The sequence below is a fragment of the Rana temporaria genome, chromosome 4, assembly GCF_905171775.1.
Source record: "Rana temporaria chromosome 4, aRanTem1.1, whole genome shotgun sequence".
Taxonomy (NCBI): domain Eukaryota; kingdom Metazoa; phylum Chordata; class Amphibia; order Anura; family Ranidae; genus Rana; species Rana temporaria.
The window spans coordinates 299,417,058-299,430,335 of NC_053492.1; the positions used below are offsets into that span (position 1 = coordinate 299,417,058).

The 13,278-nt window shown below is 47.5% G+C and overlaps 1 protein-coding gene across 2 annotated transcripts in view; it reads left to right on the forward strand.

The window, feature by feature from the left end:
* The first annotated feature begins 7,865 nt into the window (after positions 1–7,865).
* The window catches only part of ARFGEF3 (ARFGEF family member 3), a 194,441-nt gene continuing 189,028 nt past the window's right edge, over positions 7,866–13,278 (forward strand). The window contains exons 1-2 of one of the 2 annotated variants that reach the window (XM_040350518.1): positions 7,866–8,304; positions 9,603–9,654. In XM_040350518.1, coding sequence (XP_040206452.1) covers positions 8,103–8,304; positions 9,603–9,654 — 254 coding nt within the window. In that variant the 5' untranslated portion in view covers positions 7,866–8,102. The remainder of the gene's footprint in view (positions 8,305–9,602; positions 9,655–13,278) is intronic. The other variant, XM_040350519.1, reaches the window with a different exon arrangement.

A 13,278-nucleotide genomic window follows, 5' to 3' on the forward strand; every position in this document is an offset into this window, starting at 1 on the left:
GATTTTTTTTAGTTTTCTGTAATCAATGCAGGGCCTGAGAGAACCGTATTTTTTTTTCAACAAAAAAGATTCCGGCCCCGGCGGGGGAGGAAGAAGGGCGGATGAATTGTTTCTCTAAATTTTCATCGATATAGGCCTTGAGGGCCACTAGTTCAGTCTCGGAGAGCGGGAAGATCCGACCAAAAGGAATTTTAGAAATGGGAAGTAAATCAATGGGGCAATCGTATGGCCGATGTGAGGGAAGGCGGCCAGCTTGTTGTTTGTCGAACACATCCTTAAAGTCTGAGTATGCATCAGGAACGTGTTGAAGATCCACTGGAGCAGATATCAGGGTAGAGCAGGAGACTTTAATGGGTGGAAGACAATGCTGAGAACAGTAGGAAGAAGGGAATGTGATGTCCTTTTTAAGCCAGTCTATGGAAGGTTGGTGGGCTTGTAGCCATGGTAGGCCCAAAATGATAGGAAACAAAGGGGAAGGAATAAGGTCCAGGCACAGATACTCTTGGTGACCGGTGTCAGAGATGGCATGAATAGGCAGGGTTTCCATGGTGACTAATCCAGAGTGGGGTAATGAGCCGTCTGCCAGGTGAATCTGTAGCTGAAAGTCTTTAGGCCGGTATGGAACATACAGTTTCTGGGCCAGGGCAGAATCCAAGAAGCAGCTGCAAGCCCCGAAATCAACGATGGCCGGCAGCCGGATTGCCCCCTGCGGGAGCTGTAAAGAAAGAAAAAGAACAACATAAGTCTGTGTTAGGTTGGAAATGTGACAACTGAGAGAAGGTGGTGATCTTGACTTACTGGGTCTTATGGGACAGGTGCGAAGAAAATGTCCTGCAGCGCCACAATACAGGCAGAGGTTGGACTGCCGTCTATGTTGTTTCTCTTCAGGAGTGAGAGGTGCCCGGACTAGACCGAGCTGCATAGGTTCCGGATCTGGAGGTGAGGCAACGGATGGAACCGGGAGAGGTGGAGGAGCTGGAGAGAACCTAGGTGGGGTCCAATTGGGACAGGATGCTTGGAACCGTTCCTGCCGACGTTCCCAAAGGCGACGATCAAGCTGGGTGGCTGATTGGATTAAAGCTTCCAAAGTGGCAGGTGCATCGCCTCTGGCTAATTCGTCCTTGAGGGACTCTGACAAACCTTGGCGGAACTGGTATTTCAGGGCAGCTTCATTCCACCCTGTATCAGCAGACCATTTACGGAATTCAGCAACATAGTCCTCTACGGGTCTTCTACCTTGACCCAGTTGATGAAGGGTAATTTCAGCTGTGGCTGAGCGGAGAGGATCGTCGTATAATTTAGATAAGTGCTCAAAGAAAGTGTCAATAGTATCTAATATTGGACTCCTTTGTTCCAACAGGCTGTGTGCCAAAGCTTGCGGTTCGTCCGCAAGGAGGGAGATCACAAAACCGACCTTCACGGCTTCTGAACAGAAGGTTCTGGGTTGAAGAGCCAAGTACAGGGAACACGCATTTTTGAAGGCTCGAAATTTCTTTCGGTCGCCAGCGAATCGCTCCGGAGTTGGCACACGCGGTTCTGGATGGGTTACAACCACTGGAGGAGCAGAAGAAGACTGAGAAATGGCAGGTCCTATAGCTGGTGCCGCGGGGGCGGCCGAAGGTCCGGGTGCGACATTCATCTGTTGAAGGCGACCATCCATCTGCAGATAGCCTTCCTGTAGCTTTTGTACCGCTTCGGTCAGGGCTGAGACTTGTTGGCATAGCGTCTCAAAAGGCGAGCGCACCCTGTCGGCCTCGGACATCTGGCTGGCTTGTACTATCAGAAGGTAACAGAAGTACACTTACCAAGGCCAAGATGCTGAGGGCAGCTCCCTTTGCGACCTGGCGCGATCCGCTCCCTGGAGTGAGGACAGGGGGAAAGACGCACCAGGAGGCACCGGTACCGACAGGAAGGTGGTGGCCGGGTGCGTGGAACAGGACCAATCAGGCAGTAGTCCGCTGGAAGTAGCCGAGAAGCACACCGGGGTGATCCAGGAGGTCCGGGGACCAGGGGCAGAGGGTAATCCGGAAGACAGGCTGTGGTCAAGGAAACACGGAGAGCAGGATAGTCCAAAGTTCAAGCCAATAGGTCAAGGGCGGGTGAGATCAAACAGTCCAGTAAGCAAGCCGAGGTCAAGGTTAGGAGAAAGCAGCAATCCGGGGAACAGAGCAGAGGTCAGGTAATCAGGAACAAACAAGGTACGTTTTCCAAGATCCAGGAACACACCAACAAATGCTGTGCCAAGCCAGCAACCAGCCAGAGGAAGGGAAGAGGTTTAAATAGCCCGCTTCAGGGCTCTGATTGGTCGGGCGGACCGCGGGTCAGTGCGCGCCCGTGCACGCGCCCGCATCGCTAACAGCCGTGATTGCACTGTTCTGGAGGCCTGAGCAGGATTGGTGCCCTGATACCGTGTCTCCTGCTACTAGTAGTCCCGCAATGCATAACTTCCTAACAATATCCAACATATTTACAATTTAGCATATGAGTCCAGTGGGAATGACCTGTCATGAAGCTCTGACAGGGAAGGGCCCGCTACACTCCCCTGCTATATTTATACACTTATCCCAGGTAGGGTGACCACATTTCCAGACTGCCATTCAGGGACACCCTGTCCCTCCTCACCTTCCCCAAAAAAAGATGAGGGGGGCAGGGGGAAATGTAGTCTCGGGGTTGATGGGGAATTTGTCAGCTGAATGTGCCACTTGCCACCAGATGCAGTGCCGCTTGCCACCCATAGCCTGCTGCCAGATGCAGTGCTGCTGTCACTCCCTCTGCATGAGCCCTGTGCATTGAAGTGGAGTCACTATCTGGAGAGTGAAGATCAGACCAGTCCCTGCTGGGTGCCGGAGAAGGAGGAGGTGCCGAGGTGGGCTTGGGATAGCAGTGCTGCACTAGGCGCAGGCCTCGCTCCCGGCCTCACTGTCTGAGAGTAAATTGTCACTGGTTGCAAGACGCCAGGCAGTGCCAGCCCTAGCAACCAGTTCCGGAAATGCAGTTACTAGTTAGTAGGGGGTGACTGTGTCCTCTATTTCATTCCGGGACACTGTATTGTCCCGGAATGAAGGTGCCCGGGACCAGGGACAGACATGTCAATTGCGGGACAGTCCCGGGCAATCCAGGACACGTGGGCACCCTAATCCCAGTGTCTAACTAATGTCTGGAAAGCCGTAGCATAGAAAGATTTGTCAGTACGCCTGAACCATCCTAGGACAGCCTACTTCACTCCGTTATTATTATGTTCACCATTTCCACAGAAAGATCAGTCTATTGAGCAATTTCACAACAGGTTATGCATCGATCATCCAGGATCAGGCTTTCCACGTGCTGAATGTTCATATGAATGACTGCTGTAGGCTGGGAACCACCATGGCTGAGATTGTCACTGACAGACATACGGCCATCTTTGAAACATTTACACCCTTCAAATGTCTAACTACAGCTGGGTGTCTCATCATCCTACTGTGATATCCGTGGGTTTTATTCATTCGCAAGAAACTTTATCACCAAAGCCCCTCTGCCCTAACTATGCTAAGTTATGAATAAGCACACTGACTGATCGGTACCGATCACTCACTGTGTTTATTCACAATACAAATATGTAATTTACCAAACCCTTCCCCCTGTCTGCATCCTGATGTGCCCTCAGAGCCCAAACTTAGAACATTATTGGGCGTTTGCGGGAAATTCGAGCACCCGCGGAACGCCCCATAATAAACGGCGAGACTGTCAATGCACTGCGAGATCATAGTGCATTGACGGCTGCTGATTGGCCAAAGCATGCACCTGACCTGCATGCTTTGGTCAATCACAGCGCACTCTGCTGTGAGAGCCACGATTGCCCAAAGGCAGAGTCCACGCCCCACACTATGTTAGGATGCTTAAATAGTGACCGTACATAGTTTTATGAATGAGAGCAGCAAAATTACATTTGTAAAAGGAAAAAATGCAATTTAAAACTGCTCGGGGCTGTAATGTATTGCCAGATAAAAATCAATATAGATAAAAAGCGGCATGGGTCGTTCCCCCCCATCCCCCCAGTCCATTACCAGGCCCTTCAGGTCTAGAATGGATATTAAGGGGAATCCTGCGACAATTTATTTTTTAAATGGCGTGGGGGCCCCCCCTAAAATCCATACCAGGCCCTTCAGGTCTGAAATGAATAGTAAGGGGAACCCTGTGACAAGATTTTTTTTTTAAATGGCGTGGGGTCCACCCAAAATCCATACCAGACCCTTATCCGAGCACACACCTGGCAGGCCGCAGGTAAAGGGGGGGAGAAGTGGAAGAAAAAATTGTGCTAACCAAAAAAACAATAGCAGATATGAATCCTAGAAGGCTGCAATCACGTGTAACTAACACAATTATAATAGAAAAATAAAAAACTGCGCCAACATAAATTTTAGCAAAAAAGCATATAATAAATCAGAAAAAGTCCAATTGGGTTGAAAATGCCTCAGGTTTGGAACGAACAACACCCTGGTGCACTTGTTATCCTTGTGAACCACCACCACATGGAGAGAAGCTTACCAGATGATAGATAAACACCAGCAGTAAATGATAATCCAAGGCAGGATAGACCAAAGTATATGGAGTCACAGCAGGGGTTTGAATCCTCAGGTTAGGAAGACACCGGACCTGTATCAGGCAGCCAATCCATAAACCATGTATAACAAAGGAGACCGGATCATAGCGCACTAACGTATAAACTCGGGTTTATTAAAAATGTATAAAAACCTACTTACAAACATCCGTGTAAATAAGGCATGTAAAATCACAGGAGCCCTTCCTCCTAACGTAGAACGCGGTGACGTCACTGCACTCCGTCCCAGACGCGTTTCGTCATTTGTGTAACGTTTTCAATCAAAACGTCAGACATATGATGAAACGCGGCTGGGACGGGTTGCTGTGACGTCACCGCATTTTACTTTAGGAGGAAGGGCTCCTGTTATGCCGGCCGGCATCTGATTGTAAAATCAGATGCCTTATTTAAACGGATGTTTGTAAGTAGGTTTTTATGATTTTTGCCTATATTTCCAGAATCCGACAATACATTATAGCCGCAAGTAGTTTTAAATGACATTTTTTTCTTTAGAGATGTCATTTTGCTGTGGTACTGTTCTAAATACGGGAAAGATGTGCTATTTTACAAGAAGACTAAGAAGACCCCCCAGGCACGATATTTAAAGGAATATTTCATTTTTATTGTTTCACTTTAAGCATTATTAAAATCACTGCTCCCGAAAAACTTCAGTTTTTAAAACTTTTTTTTGCATTGACACGTCCCCTGGGGCAGGACTAGGGTCCTCAAACACTTGATAAGGCAATAACTTGCATATAAGCCTTTAAAATTAGCACTTTTGATTTTTCATGTTTGTGTCCCATAGACCTTAATGGTGTTTGCGCAAATTTTTTGCCCGTTCGCAAGTTCTGGTGCGAACCAAACTGGGGGGGGGGGGTTGTTTGGCTCATCCCTGGAGAGGAGTAGAGGGAAACCAGTAGTGCTGCAGGTGTTGCAGTGGGAGGAGGGGCGATAATAAGAACTGATCACATTGTGTGTCTCTCCGTGCAGAGGGAAAGGTGGTGATTCTGGCTTTCAGCTACTGCAGTGAGAAACACCCAACAGGATCAGTTATTTTAAGAGTCCCTGCCCCCCCCCCCACCCAGCTGCACAATCACCCCCTCCCCACATCCGATTCCTATGCTACCTAGGCCCCCTGGCGCACAAGGTGATTAGAGTGTGCCCAGGCACATCCTGTGCGCACACCTATGCTCTCCCCTATTTAACGATCATGTTACTGGCACTGTAATCAGTGAAATAACTTTTCCGAATGGATTAGCAAGTGTGTCCCTCTCGGCGATGGTGTGACACCAGCCTCAATCTTGGAATGAATGCAAATTCCCGACGAAGACCATATTCACTGTTAGAAATTTGTTGCATCAAGAAAACGTTTTTTACTAGCGTGTAGCCAGGAGCTGGCTATTATGCCTGCAATACAGAGACATTTTCTGTGTTATTAAAGTGGTTGTAAACCCGTAATTTTTTATTTATTTTTAAATAAAAACCTGCAAGACAAAGGCATAATGAGCTTGTATGCATAACATACTAGCTCATTATGTATTACTTACCTAAGAACGAAGCCCCCGCAGCCATCCTCGACCCCCCTCCGGCCGCGGACATCTCTCCCGGAGCTTGCTTCCGGGTATCGCGGCTCCGTCGCTGTGATTGGCCGGAGCCCAGATGACGTCACTCCCGCGCACAGCACAGCTAACTGAAGCAACGGCACGACGTGCTATTGCTTCAGTGCGCATGTGCTGATCAGTTCGACACATGCAGGGGGATATCTCCTAAACCTGGACAGCTACAGGTAAGCCTTAATATAGGCTTACCTATAGCAAAAAAAAAAAAAAGTTTTTACAACTACTTTAATGTGGGGTTGGCTCCCTCTAGTGCAGTGGTTCTCAACCCTCTAGTGCCGTGACCCATTGATAACATTTTCCAAGTTGTGGGGACCCCTAACAGTAAAATTATTTTTGTATCGTGGGTTGTCAGCACCCAAGGCAAGACAAGTAATTTTCGCCCCTAACCCGCAGACATTTAGCGCTCCCAGAGTCCTTTTAATGGCAACTATAATCACAGGTAGTGTTACTCACTGTGTCTCTGGCTTCACTGTGTCTCCGACTTTGTGGTGTCTCGTAGCAGTGACACCTATGCCGAAATCAGGAGATAGGGTCTCCTTCAGCCCCTCCCACTTTACATTCCTCACCAGTCAGCTGACCTCTAGTCTCTGCCCCCCAGCCATGTCATGAACTGAATGGGCGCCTGTGAAGAGGCTGAGTGGCTACAGGCAGGGCCGTTTGAAGACATTTGGGGGCCCCAGGCAAAAAAAAAAAAAAAGTGACATTTCAGTTTTCCAGTTGAGAAGCGGGGGGGGGTTGGCGGCTTACCTCTATCCTCACACGCCGCCAGATGTGTTGGTGTCCGCATAGGGGCCCCAGCAGGGAGGGCCCTTGCCGCATCGCTGCGTTCTCCTGCAGTCCGGTCGGCCGTGTACCATATCCACGCGGTACAGGAGATTCAGTTTGCTGTTCCCGGGGGCCGGACTGAAAGGAAGTGAACACTCAGTGTGTGCACTTCCTGTCAGTCCGGCCGGGAACAGGAACCGGATTCCCCTGTACCGCGCGGTTATGGTACATGGGGAGAGCAGTACAGGCTTCAGGAACAGCCCAGGATATTGTGACCCCTGGCAAATCTTTATTCGACCCCCGAGGGGGTCCCGACCCCCAGGTTGAGAACCACTGCTCTAGTGTTTGCTGGACTCTATGGGGTTGATTTACTAAAGGCAACTAGACTGTGCATTTTGCAAAGTGCAGTTGCACTCTGCAAGGGGTCAGTAAATGGGGTCAGTAAATGAGGTAAAGCTTCAATTTGCAAATAATACCCAATCAAATGCAAAGAAAATATAAAAGAACAGCATTTTTGCTTGCAGGTGATTGGATGTCAGCAGAGCTCCTGCTTATTTACTTATTCACAGTGTGCAATTGCACTTTTCCTTTAGTAAATCAACCCCAAAGTCTCTACCTTGGTCTAGATCTGTGGCTGGAGGAATACTCTGCAGGTACCAAAGCATTGTACCAGTGATTGCAGTTGCCATGCGTAGCAGGTCCCAATGCAAAAAAATAATAAAGGCATTTTTTTTTAATTTTTCAACAGGTGCATTTTTATTTTTTCTCCAGGTGAACTATGCCTATGGAGAGATGCAAGTGTCTGCTGACTTGTACCCACACAATGAGCTGTGTCAGGCTGAGCAGGTGACAGGTCTGAGAAGTGTACTGAGCATGCTCACTCCCACACCTGTCACCCAGCCAATGCATGCTCATTCCACCCACAGGAAATCCCTGGCCGGATTTTTCCACCCTCCATTCTTCTTCTCCATTTGTGTGTTATGGTCGGAAATGAGGATCGTGTAATAGAATAATTAGTGGTGGGAATCTCTCCTCCTCCCTGATCCCTCCTCTCTCTGCCACTCACACATAGAGAGGAAGGAAAGCAGGCAGAGATCTCCCCTATGGAGACATGAGATGATTCATCAGCAGTGGGATGGATGCTGCGCACTGAGCCCCTGGAGGAGAGGGGGGCTGGGACATCATTAAATCCTGGCCTCGGATCCCATCAGCTTCTAGCATCGTCACCTTCTACTCCTGGAATCACTCCTGGAATCATGGAAGACATCCTGAGGAAGCTGCACAAGGAAGCCACTGGAAATAAATACAAGGCGATCAGGGATCACTGTGCTATGGCCATTGGTAAGGATAGAGTGCTGCACCTGTGCTGGGGACACCCATCCATCCATCCCTCAGTACTCTGATCATCCCTGCATTCCCTCTATACTGTGTGATTGCTGAAATCTCATGCATGCTTCCTTCTCTGCCTGGTGACAGATGTGACATGTTTACATGTGATGGGGGATGTATTCCTGGGCATTACCAGGCTAGCCATACACACTGCCTGACATCCTCATAATATTTATCTTTTATATACTAAACTTTCACAGGCAGACTGATACACACAGCTGACATCCTTTCCCCTGCAGGAGATCCTTTACCTCCCAAAGGATTTGTAATTGTGTCCATCCAGTCCTGACATTTATATAGCTCTGCCTGATCGTAGATCCAGGATGGTGACCTGACTTCTGTCACCTCCCTGCCCTCAGCCTGTGATTGGACAATGACTTAGGCTGGCGATACACTATACAATTTTTCAGGGATCTTCAAACTACGGCCCTCTAGCTGTTGCAGGAACTACAAGTCCCATGAGGCATTGTAAAACTCTGACATTCACAGACATGGCTAGGCATGATGGGAATTGTAGTTCCTGAACAACTGGAGGGCCATAGTTTGAGGACCCCTGCAAGTTAGATTTACCAAAACCACATAATATGGAGTTCAGTTTTAAATCTGCAGGGATTAACTGTCACCAGAAGGAGTATGGATTTTTTTATCCCACTGTATACGCGCGCTCTCGCTCCTTGTGTCTTGCGTGCGCTCTGTCACTCCTTGTGAGCGCGCTGGCTCCTTGTGCCTTGCGCGCGCTGGCTCCTTGTGCCTTGAGCGCGCTGGCTCCTTGTGCCTTGCGCGCGCGCTGGCTCCTTGCGCGCGCGCTGGCTCCTTGCGCGTGCTTGCTCCCTTTTTTTTTTTTTTATTCCTAACTCGGTGTGCAGGATTTAAGCCTCTGCGGTACCGCATTTGGCCAGATGTGCGGGGGGAGCCAATCGAAGCCGTTTCGGAAATACTCTGTTCCTGAGCCTTTCCAAGGGTGTCCGACTTCAGCCGAACTGTCCCGAGTATTTCCAAGGCTCTCCGGCGCCCCCCCCACCTCTGGCCACATGCGGTATTGCACGCCATAGAAGTCAATGCGGAACAAATTATTTTCATTTCTATTGACTTCTATGGGGAAACTTGCATTGATATATGCAAGTGCTTTGGATTACGAGCATACTCCTGGAATGGATTATGCTCATAATCCAAGGTTGCACTGTGTGTTTTCTTTGACATCTTTATGAATTTGTCTAATTTATATATGCATAATTTGCTATCATCCACAGAAGTCCTAGATGCCACAGAAAGTGTAACAAAGATCCAGCCATACCAACTGAGGTAAGAAAAAAACATGAATCTGACAAAACATTTACAGTGGGGCAAAAAAGTATTTAGTCAGCCAACAATTGTGCAAGTTCTCCCACTTAAAAAGATGAGAGGGGCCTGTAATTGTCATCATAGGTAAACCTCAACTATGAGAGACAAAATGTGGAAACAAATCCAGACAATCACATTGTCTGATTTGGAAAGAATTTATTTGCAAATTATGGTGGAAAAGAAGTATTTTGGTCAATATCAAAAGTTCATCTCAATACTTTGTTATATATCCTGTGTTGGCAATGACAGAGGTCAAACATTTTCTGTAAGTCTTCACAAGTTGTCACACACTGTTGCTGGTGTGTTGGCCCATTCCTCCATGCAGATCTCCTCTAGAGCAGTGATGTTTTGGGGCTGTCGCTGGGCAACACAGACTTTCAACTGCCTCCAAAGGTTTTCTATGGGTTTGATATCTGGAGACTGGCTAGGCCACTCCAGGACCCTTAAATTCTTCTTACGAAGCCACTCCTTCATTGCTTGGACTGTGTGTTTGGGATCATTGTCATGCTGAATGACCCAGCCACGTTTCATCTTCAATGCCTTTGCCGATGTGAGGAGGTCTGCACTCAAAATCTCACGATACATGGCCCCATTCATTCTTTCATGTACACGGATCAGTCGTCCTGTTGCCTTTGCAGAGAAACAGCCCCAAAGCATGATGTTGCCATCCCCATGCTTCACAGTAGATATGGTGTTCTTTGGTTGCAATTCAGCATTCTCTCTCTCTCTCCTCCAAACATGACGAGCTGTGTTTCTACCAAACAGTTCTACTTTGGTTTCATCTGACCATAACACATTCTCCCAATCCTCTTCTGGATCATCCAAATGCTCTCTAGCAAACCTCAGACGGGCACCGGACATGTACTGGCTTAAGCAGGGAGACACATCTGGCACTGCAGGATCTGAGTCCCTGGTGGCGTAGTGTGTTACTGATGGTAGCCTTTGTTACGTTGGTCCCAGCTCTCTACAGGTCATTCACTAGGTCCCCCCGTGTGGTTCTGGGATTTTTGCTCACCATTTTTGTGATTATTTTGACCCCACAGGGTGAGATCTTGCGTGGAGCCCCAGATCGAGGGAGATTATCAGTGGTCTTGTATGTCTTCCATTTTCTGATAATTTCTCCCACAGTCGATTTCTTCACACCAAGCTGCTTGCCTATTGCAGATTCAGTCTTCCCAGCCTGGTGCAGGTCTACAATTTTGTTTCTGGTGTCCTTCGACAGCTCTTTGGTCTTCACCATAGTGGAGTTTGGAGTGTGACTGTTTGAGGTTGTGGACAGGTGTCTACTGATAACAAGTTCAAACAGGTGCCATTAAAACAGGTAATGAGTGGAGGACCGAGGAGCCTCTTGAAGAAGAAGATACAGGTCTGTGAGAGCCAGAAATCTTGCTTGTTTGTAGAGGAGACCAAATACTTATTTTCCACCATAATTAGCAAATAAAGTTTTTCCAAATCAGACAATATGATTGTCTGGATTTGTTTCCACATTTTGTCTCTCATAGTTGAGGTATACCTATGATGACAATTGCAGGCCTCTCCCATCTTTTTGAGTGGAGGAACTTGCACAATTGGTGACTGACTAAATACTTTTTTGCCCCATTGTAAATCTTTGGTAGCAGATCATATTGCTGTGTCAATTTTATTTCTGATCATTTGCATTTTAACGATTATATTTTATTTGTAAGAGTGAATATTTCAAAGCATGTTGTATTGTCCCGAAGTGTTTAAAAGTTGGATATGAGAGTTGCCTCCTGTCTCCCTTTCTCTTTTGCTATAGCGTTGGAAACCCTTGCCATTAACATCTGACATATATTCAGTAATGATGGCACCAGTGATATAGGTTTTGCTTAGCCTTCTGTGTTAAGTATTGTTTGCGTTAGGACTGTACTTTGCTTTTTTTTTTTATACTTTTTTTTTTAAGTGTATTTTTGTGCGTGTACTCGAGAGAGGAGCCGGACTGCAGGAGTTGGGAGTAGGCAGGCCTCCCCCAGAGGCAATCTGCCACCTTTCTCCATGCCCCGGGTGGCAATGGCGGGTGTGTGAGGGGGTCCTCCCACACAGCCCGCCCTACCTGCTCCGCTTTGAAGCCCAACGGGGCAGAGGGACTCCCTATAAGGGAGTGAGAGGATTTGCCCGCTCAACCAGCCCCGTTAGTCCTTCGCCTCTCTTTTTTAGAGACCGCGTGGTCAAAGTGCGTGCATGTTAACCCAATTTCGAGTGCGTGTAGGTGTGGTGGTTTTTTGTAGGAGGGGGGTGGGCGTACTAAGCGCAGGCTTACCTCGCATAGCACACCCACCGGGAGCCGGGCTGAGACCACCAAACTCAATTCACATGTAGCCGAGACCGGGATCCGAACCCCTAGCTGCAGAGGTGAATGGCTTGTTAGCGCAGTGCCAATCGCGTTGAGCCACCGCAGCTCCCAAAAAAAAAAAGGACGGTACTTTGCTCATATAAGATGAACAAAACGCAAAAGTAGATGGAATGATTCACTTAAGATAAAAAAAAAAAAAAAAAATGAGGGGAAGAAACGCCCCAGAACGTATCAAAAGCATGCATGCAGAAACGCATCCGGACTGGCCTTTAAACGTATCTGGACTGGCCCTTAAAGCAGAACTTCACTCTCTCAATCAACACTGACATTTTTTTAATCTTTGTGCTTCTAGCATTAGTATAGAGAAGTATATTATATTCACTTGTTTTGAACTTTATTTTTTCACATTGTTAGTTACTTCCTGGTTTCCATGCCTAGGTAAATGATATCGCACTTCCTCTGAGTCTTCAGGAGGGGTTTTCTCAGCTTTAGTGTGCCTGAGCTAAGGGCAGATTTATTCCATATGCAAATGCTACATAATTCACCTGCCCTTACTCAAGATGGCCATAAATGCTAGAGGGGGCGTTTAAAAAGATTTTTCAGCAAAATAAAGCATGGAGACATAGATGGATGAGGGAGTTTGCTTTTAAATGTTGAAAATGAAATAAACAGAATTTGTGGTTTGTAGTGCTCAGATGCAGTGTAGTTCCACTTTAAACAAGACAGTTAAAGCGGAGGTCCCACTAAAAAAAAAAAAAAAAAAAATATTAAAAGCCAGCAGCTACAAATACTGCAGCTGCTGACTTTTAATAAATGGACGCTTACTTGTCCAGGGTGCCCGTAATGTCGGCAGCCGAAGCCGAGCAATCAGCTGCCCCCGCCGCCATCCTCGGTGAGGGAAACAGGAAATTAAGCTGTGATGGATCTCAGATACCCCAGGTGGGCACATGCGCCAGACCTGTGTCTCCTGTCCTCCAAACGCACCCGCAGCCTGCAGATTCGCCATAACAGGCCTTTACCTCTCAATCACGAGACAATCCACACAAGTGTTGAGGGTTAAACATGCAGAGCCTAAAACTATTTATTAAATCCAAAGCATACAGTTTTACACACAGTTAGGGACACTCCCCTTAGCCTTGTCAAAGAGGGGATGGGGACAAGGAACAACCAATGCAAACTGAACATTTGTGCATTGAAACAGGCTACAGATAAACATAATGAGATTATGGTAAACAGGCAGCCTCTCAATACACATCACCTGCGGAGAGACGTCT